The sequence below is a fragment of the Coffea arabica genome, chromosome 11e, assembly GCF_036785885.1.
Source record: "Coffea arabica cultivar ET-39 chromosome 11e, Coffea Arabica ET-39 HiFi, whole genome shotgun sequence".
In the NCBI taxonomy this organism is placed as follows: Eukaryota; Viridiplantae; Streptophyta; class Magnoliopsida; order Gentianales; family Rubiaceae; genus Coffea; species Coffea arabica.
The window spans coordinates 45,482,362-45,496,543 of record NC_092331.1 but is presented as its reverse complement, the minus strand read 5'-3'; the positions used below and the strand labels follow the sequence as shown (position 1 = coordinate 45,496,543).

At 37.1% G+C, this 14,182-nt stretch overlaps 2 protein-coding genes across 2 annotated transcripts; one reads left to right on the top strand and one right to left on the bottom strand.

Annotated features, from left to right (window-relative positions):
• Positions 1-1,279: 1,279 nt before the first annotated feature.
• Positions 1,280-5,104, bottom strand: LOC113718334 (putative late blight resistance protein homolog R1A-3). The gene has a single exon (XM_027243245.1). The coding sequence runs from the start codon at positions 5,102-5,104 to the stop codon at positions 1,280-1,282; it is 3,825 nt and encodes a 1,274-aa protein (XP_027099046.1).
• Positions 5,105-6,398: 1,294 nt separating this feature from the next.
• On the top strand, positions 6,399-13,391 carry LOC113718333 (probable leucine-rich repeat receptor-like protein kinase IMK3). Its single transcript, XM_072072083.1, has 5 exons — positions 6,399-6,426; positions 7,913-9,466; positions 10,437-10,453; positions 12,853-12,940; positions 13,282-13,391. Exons 1-5 carry the CDS (start codon positions 6,399-6,401, stop codon positions 13,389-13,391), a joined length of 1,797 nt encoding a protein of 598 aa, XP_071928184.1.
• The last annotated feature ends 791 nt before the right edge of the window (positions 13,392-14,182 follow it).

Genomic DNA, 14,182 nt, shown 5'->3' with positions numbered 1-14,182 from the left:
AGTAGCAATACTTCACCACTAGTGTGTCAAGGCAAGGGAGGTGATCCTCTATGCATTCCAATTTGCAATGCTCAACCATTCTAACTTCAATAATATGAGCAATGAGAAGAATCATATACTGGATATTTCCTAAATTTAAAGATAGCCTGAAAATTAAGGGGTAATGAGAATTTAGTCTGGTGGTGTAAGTTACCAAAATTTGAGGCTTTAGTTCAAGTCCAAAAAAGGTGTATGAGATAGTAGTAGAGTCCAATGTGTTACGGATTACTCTCAATTTTCAATTTTTTTTTCAAGGAGTGCTCCTCTCTGTTACTTGTACACTTTTTTTCTTTTCCCTATCTTGCCCATAAGTTGATCACTCTCAGAATTAGAGACGCATTTTGATTTTCATACCTTTTATTAGCAGTGCCGCGTTGTGATTTTTGAACGTCCAGTTCCCATCTTTGCATAACAGACTCATTGGAGGAGTGGATAACACTAGGCTGCATACGAGTAGAGGTGCTGGCACGTCGATCGCGAGCAGTTTGAGATCGAGTTCAAAGATACTTAGTTCGTCATCTTGTGAATCAGTTTGATTATATCTATAATTTTTTATTTTAATAGTGAAATTATGTATATATTCATAATATTTTATTATTTGTTAAGAAAAATTACTATTTTATTCATTTTTTAAAAATAAAAAAATTAATTTTTTTAAACATCGAGCTCGAATTCAACTCGATTCAAATTTGAAGTCGAGCTCAAGTTCGAACTTTACTTTGAGAACTCGTCAAGTTTGAACTTAGTAAAACTAAGTTGAAATTCGACTCAATTAGATCAAAATTCGATTCGATTCGACTCGTTTGTAACTCTAAATAACACGCACAAACGAAAGCCATGCAGTCATGATGTTGTTACTTGTGCTTCTAAATTTCTTTTCAAATCAGAATTTATTTTATGATCCCACGTGAATGATTTAACCTATTGTTTAAAACTTTATAAGGCCATGTTCGGAAGTTCAAAATAATAAAAAGTTATGTGGCCCCAATTTTGGAAAAATGAAAAAGGTGAAACATGGCATTAATAATAAACAAAGCTAATACATATAATCTTCAGTATTTGGAAGAAGCTGATACATATATACTCTCTGTTGTGGAGTATTGTTGAAGAAGAAAATGCATAATAAAATAAAATAAAATAAAATGGAACACCTTTTAGAAGGAAGAATTCATTAGGATCAGTAGAGTTTATCTCTGCAATGTACATCATCAAGCAGATTAATGTAAATGACGATTGTATACTAGACTTCATAGGGAACCCTCCACGATCCCTCAAACTTAAAAGTGAACTCAAACTGGTCATTTCCCATTTCCTTCTGTTTTTCTTTCACTGTACGGGCTGAAATCCAAGCAGAGCGGGTGCAATTTTGCAACTCAATCCTCTGTAGTGTGGGTATATCCCCCAAACAAAGAGGGATCTCTATAAGTGCATAACATTTCTTCACCACAAGTGTCTCAAGGCAAGGGAGGTGATCCTCTGAGGCATTCCAATGTGCAATGTCCAACGACTCCAACTTCAAGAACTTGAGTTTAAGAAATTCTCCTTCTTTCATGTCCCATGTTTTACCCTCAAAGGAGGCATGCAACAGTTTGAGAACTTCCAGATTAGGCAGTTTCCCAATGGCTGATACTGCACTCCATGGCAAACGAAACTTTGATAACTTCAACTTCTTAAGATTGTGGGGAAAGTTGAATTCACAAGGATGACGAACCACCTGACCACCGTAAACCACATGGAGTGATTCAAGTTGAGTGAGAAAGTCCAGAACTGGAAACCGATTGCAATTGAAAGAATGATCCCATGAATCTAAAAATATGCAACTCAGCTTTCGAAGGTTGGGTAGGCCTCTCATGGTCTTCTCAAGATCTTCATGGAAAAATAAACATGGTGTTGAAAGAGTTTGTAAGCTATTGAACTTGAAGGTTTTCTCCATGAATTCTTGATTATACCGTGGCAAAAAGCAATGCCAATCTATTCTGAAATGCCTCAATCTCACCAATTTCCAAACAGTGTCGGGCAATTGAATACCCTTGCGTGATCTTAGTAGTAAAGTTTCCAGGTTTTGGAGGTAGCTGATTTCCCAGGGGATCCTTGTTGAGGAAGTGCAAACAGATAAGAATCTTAAATGAACCAACTGGAATATGCAAGGAGTAAGGTCGACAATGGTGCCTGAAAGATCGAGCACCCTGAGAAGTTTGAAGTTCTCAAAGGGGCAAGAACATGAGAAATCAGAAGACAATAGAGAGCGGAGGCGTGGGCCGAAAGGCATTGATGCTTTGAAGCATTCCCATTCTGAATAGATGCACAGACGGTATGGCTCATACAATGTCTGGACATGAGAAGACACATGTCTGGAATGAGCACATGTTTGCTGCTGGAAAAAACACTCTTCTTTAGCTTTTGCCAGAGCAAAATCATGCATTAGATCATGAACACAGCTTGCTTTCACTCCATTGGAGGATCCCCTTTTGGAATCTATTACTAGGCTTCTGGCAATTAGATCATTCAAGTAACTCCTAGCTACATCCTCTGGGCTTCCTTCATCACCATTTTGCAGTTTAACAAATCCTTCTGCAATCCATAACCACATCAGCTTACTGGTTGGAACTTCTCTGTTCCCAGGAAATGCTCCGAAGTAAAGAAAGCTCGGTTTCAAATGGTCTGGTAACTGGTTGTAACTAAGTTCCAGTATGTGCATACACCGTCCGTCTTGATCTTCAAGAAGGTGTGTATTTAGACTATTTGCAACTTGTGCCCAGCATTCATTTTTGCTTGCCATCGTTCTCAGTAATCCAGCTATCAGATCTGCTGCAAGAGTTAGGCCTTTGCATTCTGCTGCAATTTTCTGTCCAACTTTGACAAGTTCTGGAGGGCAACTTTCTTTTCCAAATAGCTTGATTTGCAGTAACTCCCAGGTCCTAGAATCTGATATTGGAGTAAGAGGATAAGTCACGGTATTCATTCCTGTTTCCAGAGCAATATTCTGAAATCTGCTTGTGAACATAATTCTACTACCTTTCTTATCATCTGGGAAACAGGCTCTCATATCATTCCATGGCCTAAGATCCCACAGATCATCCAAGAAGATGAAGTACTTTTTGCCCTTGAGACTTTGATACAACTTTTCAGCTAAATCATCATCATTCCTTCCACATACTTGGTCAGTTTCCCCACAAACTTGCTGTAGAATATCAAGCAACAATCTTCTCTTTTGACACGCATGACCAACGTGGCACCTTGCACGAGCATGAAAGCATAAACGAACGAAACGATTTTCATATATTGAATTGCCTAGTGTTGTCTTGCCAATGCCAGGCATTCCCACAATGGAGAGTATACACAAGTCTTTGCACTTACTAGTAAGTTGCTCTCTTATCTTTTTCTCTGCATCAACAAAAAGGTCCACGTGACCAATGGGCTTCTTTGTTTCATTTCCAACCTCATAGCTGGGATCCTGCAGTGCACCAGAATTTCCTGAATTTTCCAGAGAAGATACACAACCAAGATTTTTGAGGACTGTAGTGTCAGTTGTCCTCGTAATTTTAATAGCATTGACCTCACTCCTGATCATATGAATCTGTTCCATGATATCAAACAGCCCCAATTTCCAATCCCAAAGATATCCACTTCTGGCAGTAAATGAATCAATGACAAATTCGGTATGGTATACAATGTTTATGAACTGCAGCCATAGGTCTCTCTCTTCTTTCTGCTCTGCAAACAATGCTTTAATTTCAAAAACATCTTCTCTGAGGGATAATATACTTCCAAGAACCGTCTCCATTTGATGCTGCAGCTGAAGAACTGATGAACCAGCTTTTGAACTTAGCAGCTCATGCAGATTCTGGATCACAAAGTCCATGAAGCCCAGTTCATTGGTTCTGGGGAAATTTGACCTTAGTGATTTGGCAATTATTTCATCGTATACATCCCTGGCCTCTTGCTTGATATCCTCGATCTCTTGAAACAAATCAGCAACCGTCAGATTCAGTACCTCAGCCATTTCTTTACTTATATCAGTGTCATAAGGCGTATAAATAGCATATGCTGCGTGAAAGAGCAAATCTTTGATGTGCAACAGTACATTATTAGCTTTCTCATTGCTCTGATTGTACTGCGAAGCTGATGGATCGAACAGATAATCTCTCATGATCTGTAGCTCCTTATGCAAAGCTTCAATTTGATCTATTACAGATCTCCTGAAACTTGCCTTCACTTTTGATAGATCTATCACGTGGCCAAGGAGACTATAGAGAAAGTGCAGAACAGTTTCATCCACCAAAATGGTATCTTGTAGCGATGACTCTAATGCTTTCAGGGCTTTGATATAAATCTCTCTCACATTTGGCTGAAAAGGTTTAATCTTCTGTACCACACAAGAAACTTCACCCTTCATCTCGTTCACAATGTCAACATCCATCTTGCTCTCTTCAGTACACAAGAACAAGATACATGCTGTACTGTAAGCCACAGCTCCAGCATGTGTCAAGAGATCTTTCAATATCTCATCTTTATTGCACCAAATTTCTGTAACCCGAAGAAAATTTCTTAGATACCTCAAATCCTCTTCAAGCTCTTCCATTTGTTTACTTAGACGAAGAAATGACTGAACCTTCCAGCTGAGTAGATTTTCCATTTTCTCCAGAAGCATATGAATAAGCTCAATCATTGCATTTGCTGTGGAACAAGTGGATCTTCTTGATTTTGAAACTAGTGCACAAATTTGCCTGATGTGCGGAATAGCCATATCAAGCTTCTTTATGACACCAGAAATGATACCACACAACTTCTCTTGGAGGGTCCAACATTTCCCTTTTGACAGAATGAAGTTTTTAGTAGCATGATAAAGCACCTGATTTATATGCCAAAGGTGGACTTGCAAATTCTTGTCATCAGTGTGCCACTTCCTTTTGGGGCTGAAGAAGGCTTCAAGCAGGATCATCTTGAGTCTGAGAGTTTGGAATTTATCCTTCACTGAAATGTCTAATTTCCAATGGGTCTCAAACCACTTCAAGAAACTCAGTGTTTCGGCACAATAATTGGAAGACTTGGAAAGCGTAGCCATCTCTAACTCTTCTCTCCCTTTTGTTCACTCTAATCAATTGCAGTAGAAAACTGTTGAAGCATGAACTGTACTGCTTTAACAATTTGGCTATGGCTAACCAATGTTTCTAAACCTGGATTGGTAAGTGAATTAAATAAGCTTTTAGGTCATGGTTTAACTATAGTACAATAGTCAGGGTCAAGGAATAATTTTTTAATATTTTTTTTTTGAATTAAGAAATCTTAATAGTGCTAAATTGTCAAAAAAGAGGGAAAATGTAGTGGCCAACCTGTTCAATCTTTTGAGATTTACTAGTTTTGACTAGATTAGCCGGTCTTTGACTGTATTTGATTTTTTTTTTCCGTAAGTTTAATATACAATCAAACCAGTATCATGGTCGGGCCCTGGTTCAACCTACCAAACCGACAGGTTCGACTGGGTTTCTAAACACCATGTATAACCAATGTTTTTAAACTCGGACCGGCCAGTGAATCGGAGAGGGGGCGGTTCACAGTCCGACCGGCCGGTTCAACGGTTCAACAGTTTTTTTTTTTTTTTTTTTACTTCACAGGTCTTCACTCTATAGTCTACACTAGAACTTGACGGCTAATGTACAATCTAACATGGTTATTAATAACTTAAGTCCCTAAAATACATTCACCAATATAACTTAAAAGTTAAATCTAAATTTAAGTTGAGAGAATATGATAGGTTGTAATTTTATCATTTATTTTATAATTAATTTCCCCTATTACTTAACCCAATGTGAATTAATTATTAGATTCTACTCACTTTTCATAATTTGCATTTATTTCAGGGAGTAGAATAAAAATGTCACAATCAAAGCCAATTTGACGGTCATCGGGAAAGAGTTCAAATAGCAGGCAATCAAGGGCATTCTTGGAACAAGGAGATGCATGACCTTTTTTGGTAATTTTGACCGAAGATAGCAACCACAAAAAGGGAAAAGAAAGCAAACCTCAGAGTCTTCTTTTTCTCTCGTGCGGCGGACGCCGCACAGGAGGAGTAAGCACTTAGATAGGAAATATAGGAATTGCAGAGGAGAGCTGGCTTTAGTCTTAGTCTTTTCGTCTTGTAGCTTAGCCGCAGTTGTTGACTTTTCTTCTTAGTTTTTGTTAGCTAGTTTTTTTTTCTTACGTATGAAGATTGCTGAGGAGCTTAGCTTTTGTCTTTGATTCTGCCTATTCAATTTCTCTTCTCCGAATGTCGGACAAAAGCGAACACACTCAGTGGACTCTCGTAGCTTCCTTTCTTTATTGAATAGACGAATTGAATTCACCCAGCTTCCCAATTGATGGCCGCAGCCTTTGCTACAATTTCTGGTGGGTTTAGTTCAGCAATTATGAACTAATTTTCCAATTCTAGTCAAGGAGCAATGAAGGCTCTGGATTGTCTGAAAATCGTGAGATCGATTTAATTTAATTTTTTTCCTTTATTTATTGATATTCGCATATTCCTTAGTTACAGTGCTCATGATTGTTTAATTAATTGATTGTCTTGGATCCAGATAATTAGTTAATTCGATAATTTATTGTCAATTGGGACGTTAAATCCGTAATTGTTTAATTGTCCTGAGATAGTGACAACTGGCACGATTAGGTTCGTGTCAGGGGGGATACGCGGGCTAATCTAAAATAACCCTGGTAGTGCGTTATTTGGTTAGAATAGGGCTAATCTAAAATAACCCTGGTAGTGCGTTATTTGGTTAGAATAGGGCTCCTCTAATACGTAAGGCAATTGGAAAATTAAATCTTACGGGCGTACCTAGGATTATTTCTTAATTAGAGCAGTGATTAACGGGCGTACCTTGATCACCGACACAGTAAGGAGGGGTTGACTGTCATCGCTTGTTTGGCAGTTATAACCTATTTATCAGTAAATAATTGGAATTGCCTTTGCTTATCGATGATCAATTAGGTGAACCATTGCTGAAGTTATTCCTTGGCTAGATCCTTAATTATCACTCATTTGATTTTAGTAATTGGTTATTTAATTTTTAGTAGTTTCTTAGATTTTAGTTGAATTGCTTAAATTGTCACCCCTGAGATAAAAACATCCCCCTTTGTCACTGTGAATTTAAAAAGAAACAATTACTCCCAGTCCCTGTGGATTCGACCCTGCTTACCGCTATCTACAGAAATTAATTTTAGTTTGAGCAGGTTTTATTATTGCACAGGCTTCGACACCCTGTCAGAATAATAAATTTTTTAAAAGTTATACATGAAACCTGAAATAATAAATATAACTAAAATATCATAATTCACTCCAAGTTTTCATAAATTTATTACAAACATTAATAGATATAGTCCAAATGTTCATCAATTATCACAAACAAAAATACAAAAATAAATAAAATAAATGTTAACATTCTTTCACAATTCTAAAAAAGTTCATAAAAAAGTTCAACTCATATTCAAGGCAAACAATTTGAATAACAAACTTCCATCATTGGCATGACAAGGCAACAGCATCCCCTTCACAATTTCATCAATTTAACCTGAAAAAATTAGGGTAAAATACACGGAACTCCCCTATGGTTTCGCGAAAAGACACATTACCCCCCTATCGTTTAGAAACATACACATAAACACCCTAAACTTCATAACTAAAGTGGAAATTGACTTCTTAACCGGCTGAGTTACCAGCTGCAGGTCGAATACCCAAAATACCCTCATTTATAATAGAGAGGGAGAGAGAATCAAGAACTGACTCTCTCTCGTTCATCCTGTGTAAGAAAAAAAAACCCTAAAACAAGGGATTTGTATACTCAATTGTTGCTGAAATATCATGAATCTGAGTTGAAAACAGCGTGGCTGCCTTTCGGACATGAATTGGTTGATCCTAAAGGGTTCCTGAGAAGCTGGAACAACAGTGGTATTGGAGCTTGTTCGGGTGGCTTGGCCGGGATTAAATGTGCTCGGCGACTAGTAATTGTAATCCAGCTTCCCTGGAAAGGTCTAGGTGGTCGAGTAACTGAAAAAATTGGGCAGCTGCAAGCTCTCAGAAAGCTTAGCCTCCACGATAATGCAATTGGTGGTGCAATTCCTTCCTCGTTGGGGCTTTTGCCTAACCTCAGAGGTGTTCAATTATTCAATAATCGATTTTCTGGTTCAATCCCACCTACACTTGGTTTGAGTCCCCTTCTTCAATCACTAGATTTCTGTAACAACTCCCTCTCTGGAACTATTCCAGCTACTCTTGCCAATTCAACCAGGCTCTTTAGGCTTAATTTTAGCTACAACTCTTTGTCTGGTTCAATTCCCACCAGCCTTACTCAATCGCAATCGCTGATTTTTCTTGCTCTAGAGCACAACAATCTCTCTGGTTCCATTCCTGACTCTTGGGGTGGAAATGTGAAGGCCCTCTATCAACTTCAGTCCCTAACACTTGGTCACAATTCATTTTCTGGGACAATTCCAGCTTCTCTTGGCAACTTAAGTGAGCTCCAAGAGATTTCACTCAGTCATAACAACATGGCTGGATTGATACCCAATGAAATTGGAAGACTATCTAGGCTTAGAACACTTGATTTCTCATATAATGCACTCAATGGGAGCTTACCTGCCGCTCTTTCCAATTTATCAAACCTTGTAGTTTTGAACTTGGAAAGCTACCATCTTGACCACCAAATTCCTGCAGCTGTAAACAAACTACAGAAACTATCTGTTCTCAACTTGAGAAATAACCAATTTGCTGGTCCTATTCCAGCAACAGTTGGGAACATTTCTTTCCTGACACAAGTTGATTTATCTCAAAACAAGTTTAGTGGAGAGATTCCAGCATCTATAGGTGATTTACCTAATCTTAGTTCCTTTAATGTGTCTTACAACAATCTGTCCGGTCCTGTTCCAACTAAGCTTGCTCAAAAGTTCAATGCAAGCGCCTTCGTGGGCAATCTTGAGCTATGCGGATACAGTGCATTAACCCAATGTCCAATACCACCCTCTCCGGGCCCATCAACTCCACCAGAATCTCCAGCAAAGAAACATCATAGACTGAGCACTAAAGACATTATTCTCATCGCAGCTGGGGCTCTCCTCATCTCCGGAGAAAAAGGCACTCCTCCAACTGCAGGTGAAGTTGAAGCAGCTGGAGAAGCAGGAGGAAAGATTGTCCACTTTGATGGACCCATGGTTTTTACAGCAGACGATCTGTTGTGTGCCACAACAGAGATCATGGGTAAGAGCACTTATGGAACAGTATATAAGGCAACATTGGAGGATGGCAGTGTTGCTGCAGTGAAGAGATTTAGAGAGAAGATTACAAAAGGACAAAGGGAATTTGAAACTGAGGTTAATATACTGGGGAAGATCAGGCATCCAAACCTTTTAGCGATGAGGGCTTATTATTTAGGTCCGAAAGGTGAAAACTTCTCCGTAGATCTTCTCCCTTTTTCCTTTCACTCTTTGATAGCTTGAAATCTCTTCTCCCCTGATATGTCACTTCAATATAGCAACTGAAGGGTAACTTGGGAATGAAACTCAAGATCTTTTCAAAAGAATCTCGCATACCCATCATCAGTAGGTCGTTCAGCCGGTTATAGGTCTATTTCCACTTTAGTTATGAAGTTTAGGGTGTTTATGTGTATGTTTCTAAACGATAGGGGGGTAATGTGTCTTTTCGCGAAACCATAGGGGGGTTCCGTGTATTTTACCCAAAAAATTAAAAAGCTTATTACAAAAAATATAAATCTAATTGGTGAAGCTAAAAAAAAAGCTCTGGAGTCTCGTCTAAAGATAATAGCGTGATAATCTTGTCGTGGATATTAGGATGTGGAAGGATTACGAAGAAAAATTAAAAAAAAAAAATCAAGAGGAGAATTGGAGTCTGGAGAAGCCAAGGAATGGAGGAAGTGAAGCCGAGGAAACTGAAATGATGTGCAGTCTGCACTTTACTAGGTCTTTTAGGGTTTTTTTTATTTAATCTGATTTTAGTTTTTTGGTTAAGTTAAGTAAAATTCTACACAACAAAAGCTTGTCATTCGGTTGTAGTTTAGTGGTAAGCGTACCTTATTATGGTCATGGAGACTAGAGTTCGAATCCCAGCAGTCTTATTCTTGTCATTGTTTTGAATTTGAGGTTATTGTTTCAAAATTTGAGAATCGCGGTTTACGGTTCACACGGTTTCCAGCGGTTTTCCACTAGCTTCCGGGTTTGATACTGGACCGGACCGTGTGCCATGGCTGGTTCGCGGTCGAACCGGCCGGTCCGGTCCGGTTCTGAAAACATTGTGTATAACTCTTATCTCTCTTTTTGTCACCTATTTTATTTTCTCCCTCTCTGTCACTCTAATCAGTTGCTATGCTAAAGTTTTTTCTTCTTGAGCCTTACAGGCTCAGCAGCTTGGCTGGTGAGATGTAATATTTTAGGGTAATTGAAATTTTGCGCCCTTGAACTATTATAGATTATCAATTCGCTCCTCTAAGCCATTAATATTAAGGCAAAATACACTTTATCCCCATATGATTTAGTGATTTTCACATTACTCCCATATAGTTTCAAAAGGTATATATAATCTCTTTATAGTTTGAATTAAAATATCAAAATGATGAAATTTGCATTTCATAACGGAAGCAACTAAAATGTCAAAAGTACCTCTATATAAAGTTGAAAATTATTTATTAACCACGGGAGATTATGTATATATTTTGAAAATTATAAGGGAGTTATATGGTACTCCCTCCGTCCCACTTTGATAGTCCTGTTTTCCTTTTTCGTCTGTCCCAAATTGTAGTCTACTTTCCAATTGAAAAATGTAGTTGTATTTTAATTTTCCTAAAATACCCTTATTCAATGTAAGTTGTTGTTACTATAAACCTACCCCATTTAATGAGAGTTGACTCTTTTTTTACCATCAATTCAAGTTCCCATAAAGTTGTACTCTAATTAATGTGAGGGCATTTTAGGAAAATAGCTACCTAAATTGATTGTTCCAACAAAGTTAACTACTTTTTCTTAAACTGTGTGAAAAAAGAACTAGAACTATCAAAGTGGGATGGAGGGAGTAAAACATAAAACCATACGGGGTTAGAGTGTTATGCATATTATATGTATATATTTTGATCATTTTAGTTATTTTAGTTTTTTAAGAAGGGTAATTTCGACATTTTTATGAGTTCTGTTACAAATAATCATTTACATCACTTTGACACTTTAATCCAAATTATGAAGGGGTTATATATAACTTTTGAAATTATAGAGGAAATGTGAAACCTTGCTAAATCATGCCATCAATTAGTAACTCACTGTTCAAATCAATTAAAAAATCGACAAATTTTGATAGTATCTTTGAGTAAAAAGATTTTAGAATCAGTAAATGAAGAAAAGAATTTTAGAAAATTATGCAAATTGGGGACACTAAAGTCTTTGAAAAACAGTGAGAATTGATTCTCTATTTTTAGTACTTCCATACGTCTAGTAAATTGTGCTAGCAACTACTATTTTAATGCGTCTCCTAAAGAGATAGTAGTAGAAAGAGTCCTAAATCCTAAAGTGAATTGAATAAGCTTTTAGGTTATGGTTTAACTAGTTCAATGGTTAGGGTCATGGAACAACCTTTTCTTTTTTTTGAATTAAAAAAAAAGAGAGAAAATTGTCAAAATCTGATTAGTGCAAAATTGTCAAAAAGAGAGAAAATTTAGTGGCCAAACGGTTCAATCTTTTGGAATTTACCAGTTTTGACTAGATTAACCGGTCTTTGACTGGATTTAATTGCTTTTTTTGTTCTAAGGTTAATATACAATCAAACCAGTATTCAGGTGGGACTCTGGTTCAACCCGCCAAACTGACATGTTTGACCAGATTTCAAACACTATATATAACTCTTATCTCCCTCTTTGTTAACTATTTTCATTCTCTCTCTCTCTCTATCGGTCTAATCATTTTTTATTTTCTCTTATCACTCTAATCAGTTGCTATAGTAAAGTTTTTTCTTCTTGAACATTATAGGCTCAGCCGCTTGGCTGGTGAGATGCAGTATTTTCGGGTAATTGCAAATTTGCACCCTTGAACTATTATAGATTATCAAATTGCACCCTAAGATCTTTTTTTTTTAATTATTTTTTGATATGTGGAAGGTTTTAAATTCAGAATTTCCTACTTACAATCCTCCTCGTCTTAACACCCAACCTAACTCTCTCCTAATTCGCATCTTAAGCTATTAATATTAATATTAATTCATGACTATCTTGTAACGCACTGTTCAAATCCATTAAAAAATCGATAAATTTTGATAACTGTTTTTGAATGCAAAGACTTAGTATCAGTAAACTAAATGAAGAGAAGAAATTTAGAGAATTATGCAAATTGTGGACACTAAAGTCTTTAAAAATAGTAGTGAGAGTTGATTCTCTGTTTTTATTCAATTGGTACTCCCGTGCGTCTAGTAAATTGTGGTAGCAATTACTACTATTTTAATGAGCCTCCCAAAGAGACAGTAGAAAGAGTCCTAAATCCTATGTAATATTTATTTGGGGGAGGGAACATGATGAAGGTTCCGAGGAAATGGTAGCATATGCCACGCACTTTATTGCTGGAAGGCAGTAACAATGGTGCATGATTCCTGGCCCAGCGGAATTGATCTATACCTTATCCTGTCTTACTCTAAAATAATAAGGGAAATTTGGGGCACATGCGGACAAGCCAGTTGGAAGTTTTGACTGAAGGGGATTAGGGTTGAACTTGAACTCGGGTATGTTTAATTACCCTAGACTTAGATTTAAGGGTATTTTGCTCTTGATGTCATTTCAGGTTTTTCATATTGGTGGGCTTGGAGGGGATGGGGGGTGGGGTGTCCGGCTGGGGGGATGGGCTGGGATGGGATTTGGGTTGAATTCGGGTATGTTTGGTTACCCTAACATTAAGGTTATTTTGCTCTTTTGTCACTTTATTATATATAACAATGTGTTGGGGGCAAAGTTTCAATCTGCTGGTGGTTTTGTTTAGGGATGCCACTTGTGCACTTGCGCATTTAAGCCAGGGTATATTGGCAGTCCCATAGTTATTTTTTCAATGGGTCTTTAGGCATTCCATTTTCCCGAAAAAAAAAAGTTTCAATTTTATATACCGTGTCACAAGGGAAAAAAGTTTCAATTTTATATATTGTGTCATGAGTTTTTCATATCGGTAATTACTTTTTGTTTTTTATACCTTCTGTCTCTCCTTATATTCAATTGTTAGGCCTTGACCCTGAAATTGATAGCGAGAAGAACTCTAAGAGCTCTCTCCTGACTAGTAAGCTGACTCTAGTGTTTATCAGTAATTACTCTTTTGACTCTCAAAAAGTGTAAAACTAATTTCCTCAAAACTCTTGTTTTTGTTTTTTCCTTCATGAATCTAAGTACTTCATGTTAGCTTTCTGCACCAGTCCTTTACTTCTTTTTCCTCTCTTTTACTAATGAGTCTTTTGGGATTACTGTTAAGAAAAACGTTTGGAATGTGAATGTGTTATTTTTGATGTATGAAGTCAAATGATGTTATAAAGTAACTCGGGCGTTTTGTTAAATTTTTTTCTTCCTTTTATTATTTGTTACTTTTTTGTTTTTGGGCTTTTGAAGATCTTAGAGTAGGATTTTTTTTCCCCCCTTTTTGGAGTCAAAGATAGACTCTAAGGCTTACGAGGGAGAAGGGGAAAAGGGAAGGATGAAATTGGAATTGGAACATTGGGGAGTCTTGAATGTGCATGAGCTTCTTCCTTGAGGTTTCATTTTGGTTATATGGAAGTGGACATTGGATGCAAAAGTGGACACCCTCATCTCATAGGTTCCTTCTAATGCTCTCTCTGTTAGGAAAATTTCGATCCCTAGAAATGAAGCATTATAGAGTGTTAAACCTTCTAATATTTCTTCAGTCTATATATTAAATCGGTTTGACTAACAAGTGCTTATTAAATACTCGATAAGAAAGAGCTCAACTGTTAGTTTTTTTTTTAAAAAATTTCTTTTTGAATAGTGTAGTTAGTTTAGAGAAAATATCATAAGATGATGCAATAAATATAAGCGTGTATTTAGATAGTAACTTACATGTGGTTTAGGTATCTCATTAACAAATCCATATTAGATTTAGGTTAGCCCTTATGAAA

Bases quoted from the DNA above. Each gene is read 5' to 3' on its own strand.
- LOC113718333 (XM_072072083.1), top strand. From the start codon at position 6,399: ATGGCCGCAGCCTTTGCTACAATTTCTG. The intron at 6,427-7,912 runs GTGGGTTTAGTT...AGTTGAAAACAG, and splicing joins AGCCTTTGCTACAATTTCTG to CGTGGCTGCCTTTCGGACAT. The intron at 12,941-13,281 runs GTATGTTTGGTT...TTCAATTGTTAG, and splicing joins GGGATTTGGGTTGAATTCGG to GCCTTGACCCTGAAATTGAT.
- LOC113718334 (XM_027243245.1), bottom strand. From the start codon at position 5,104: ATGGCTACGCTTTCCAAGTCTTCCAATTATTGTGCCGAAACACTGAGT.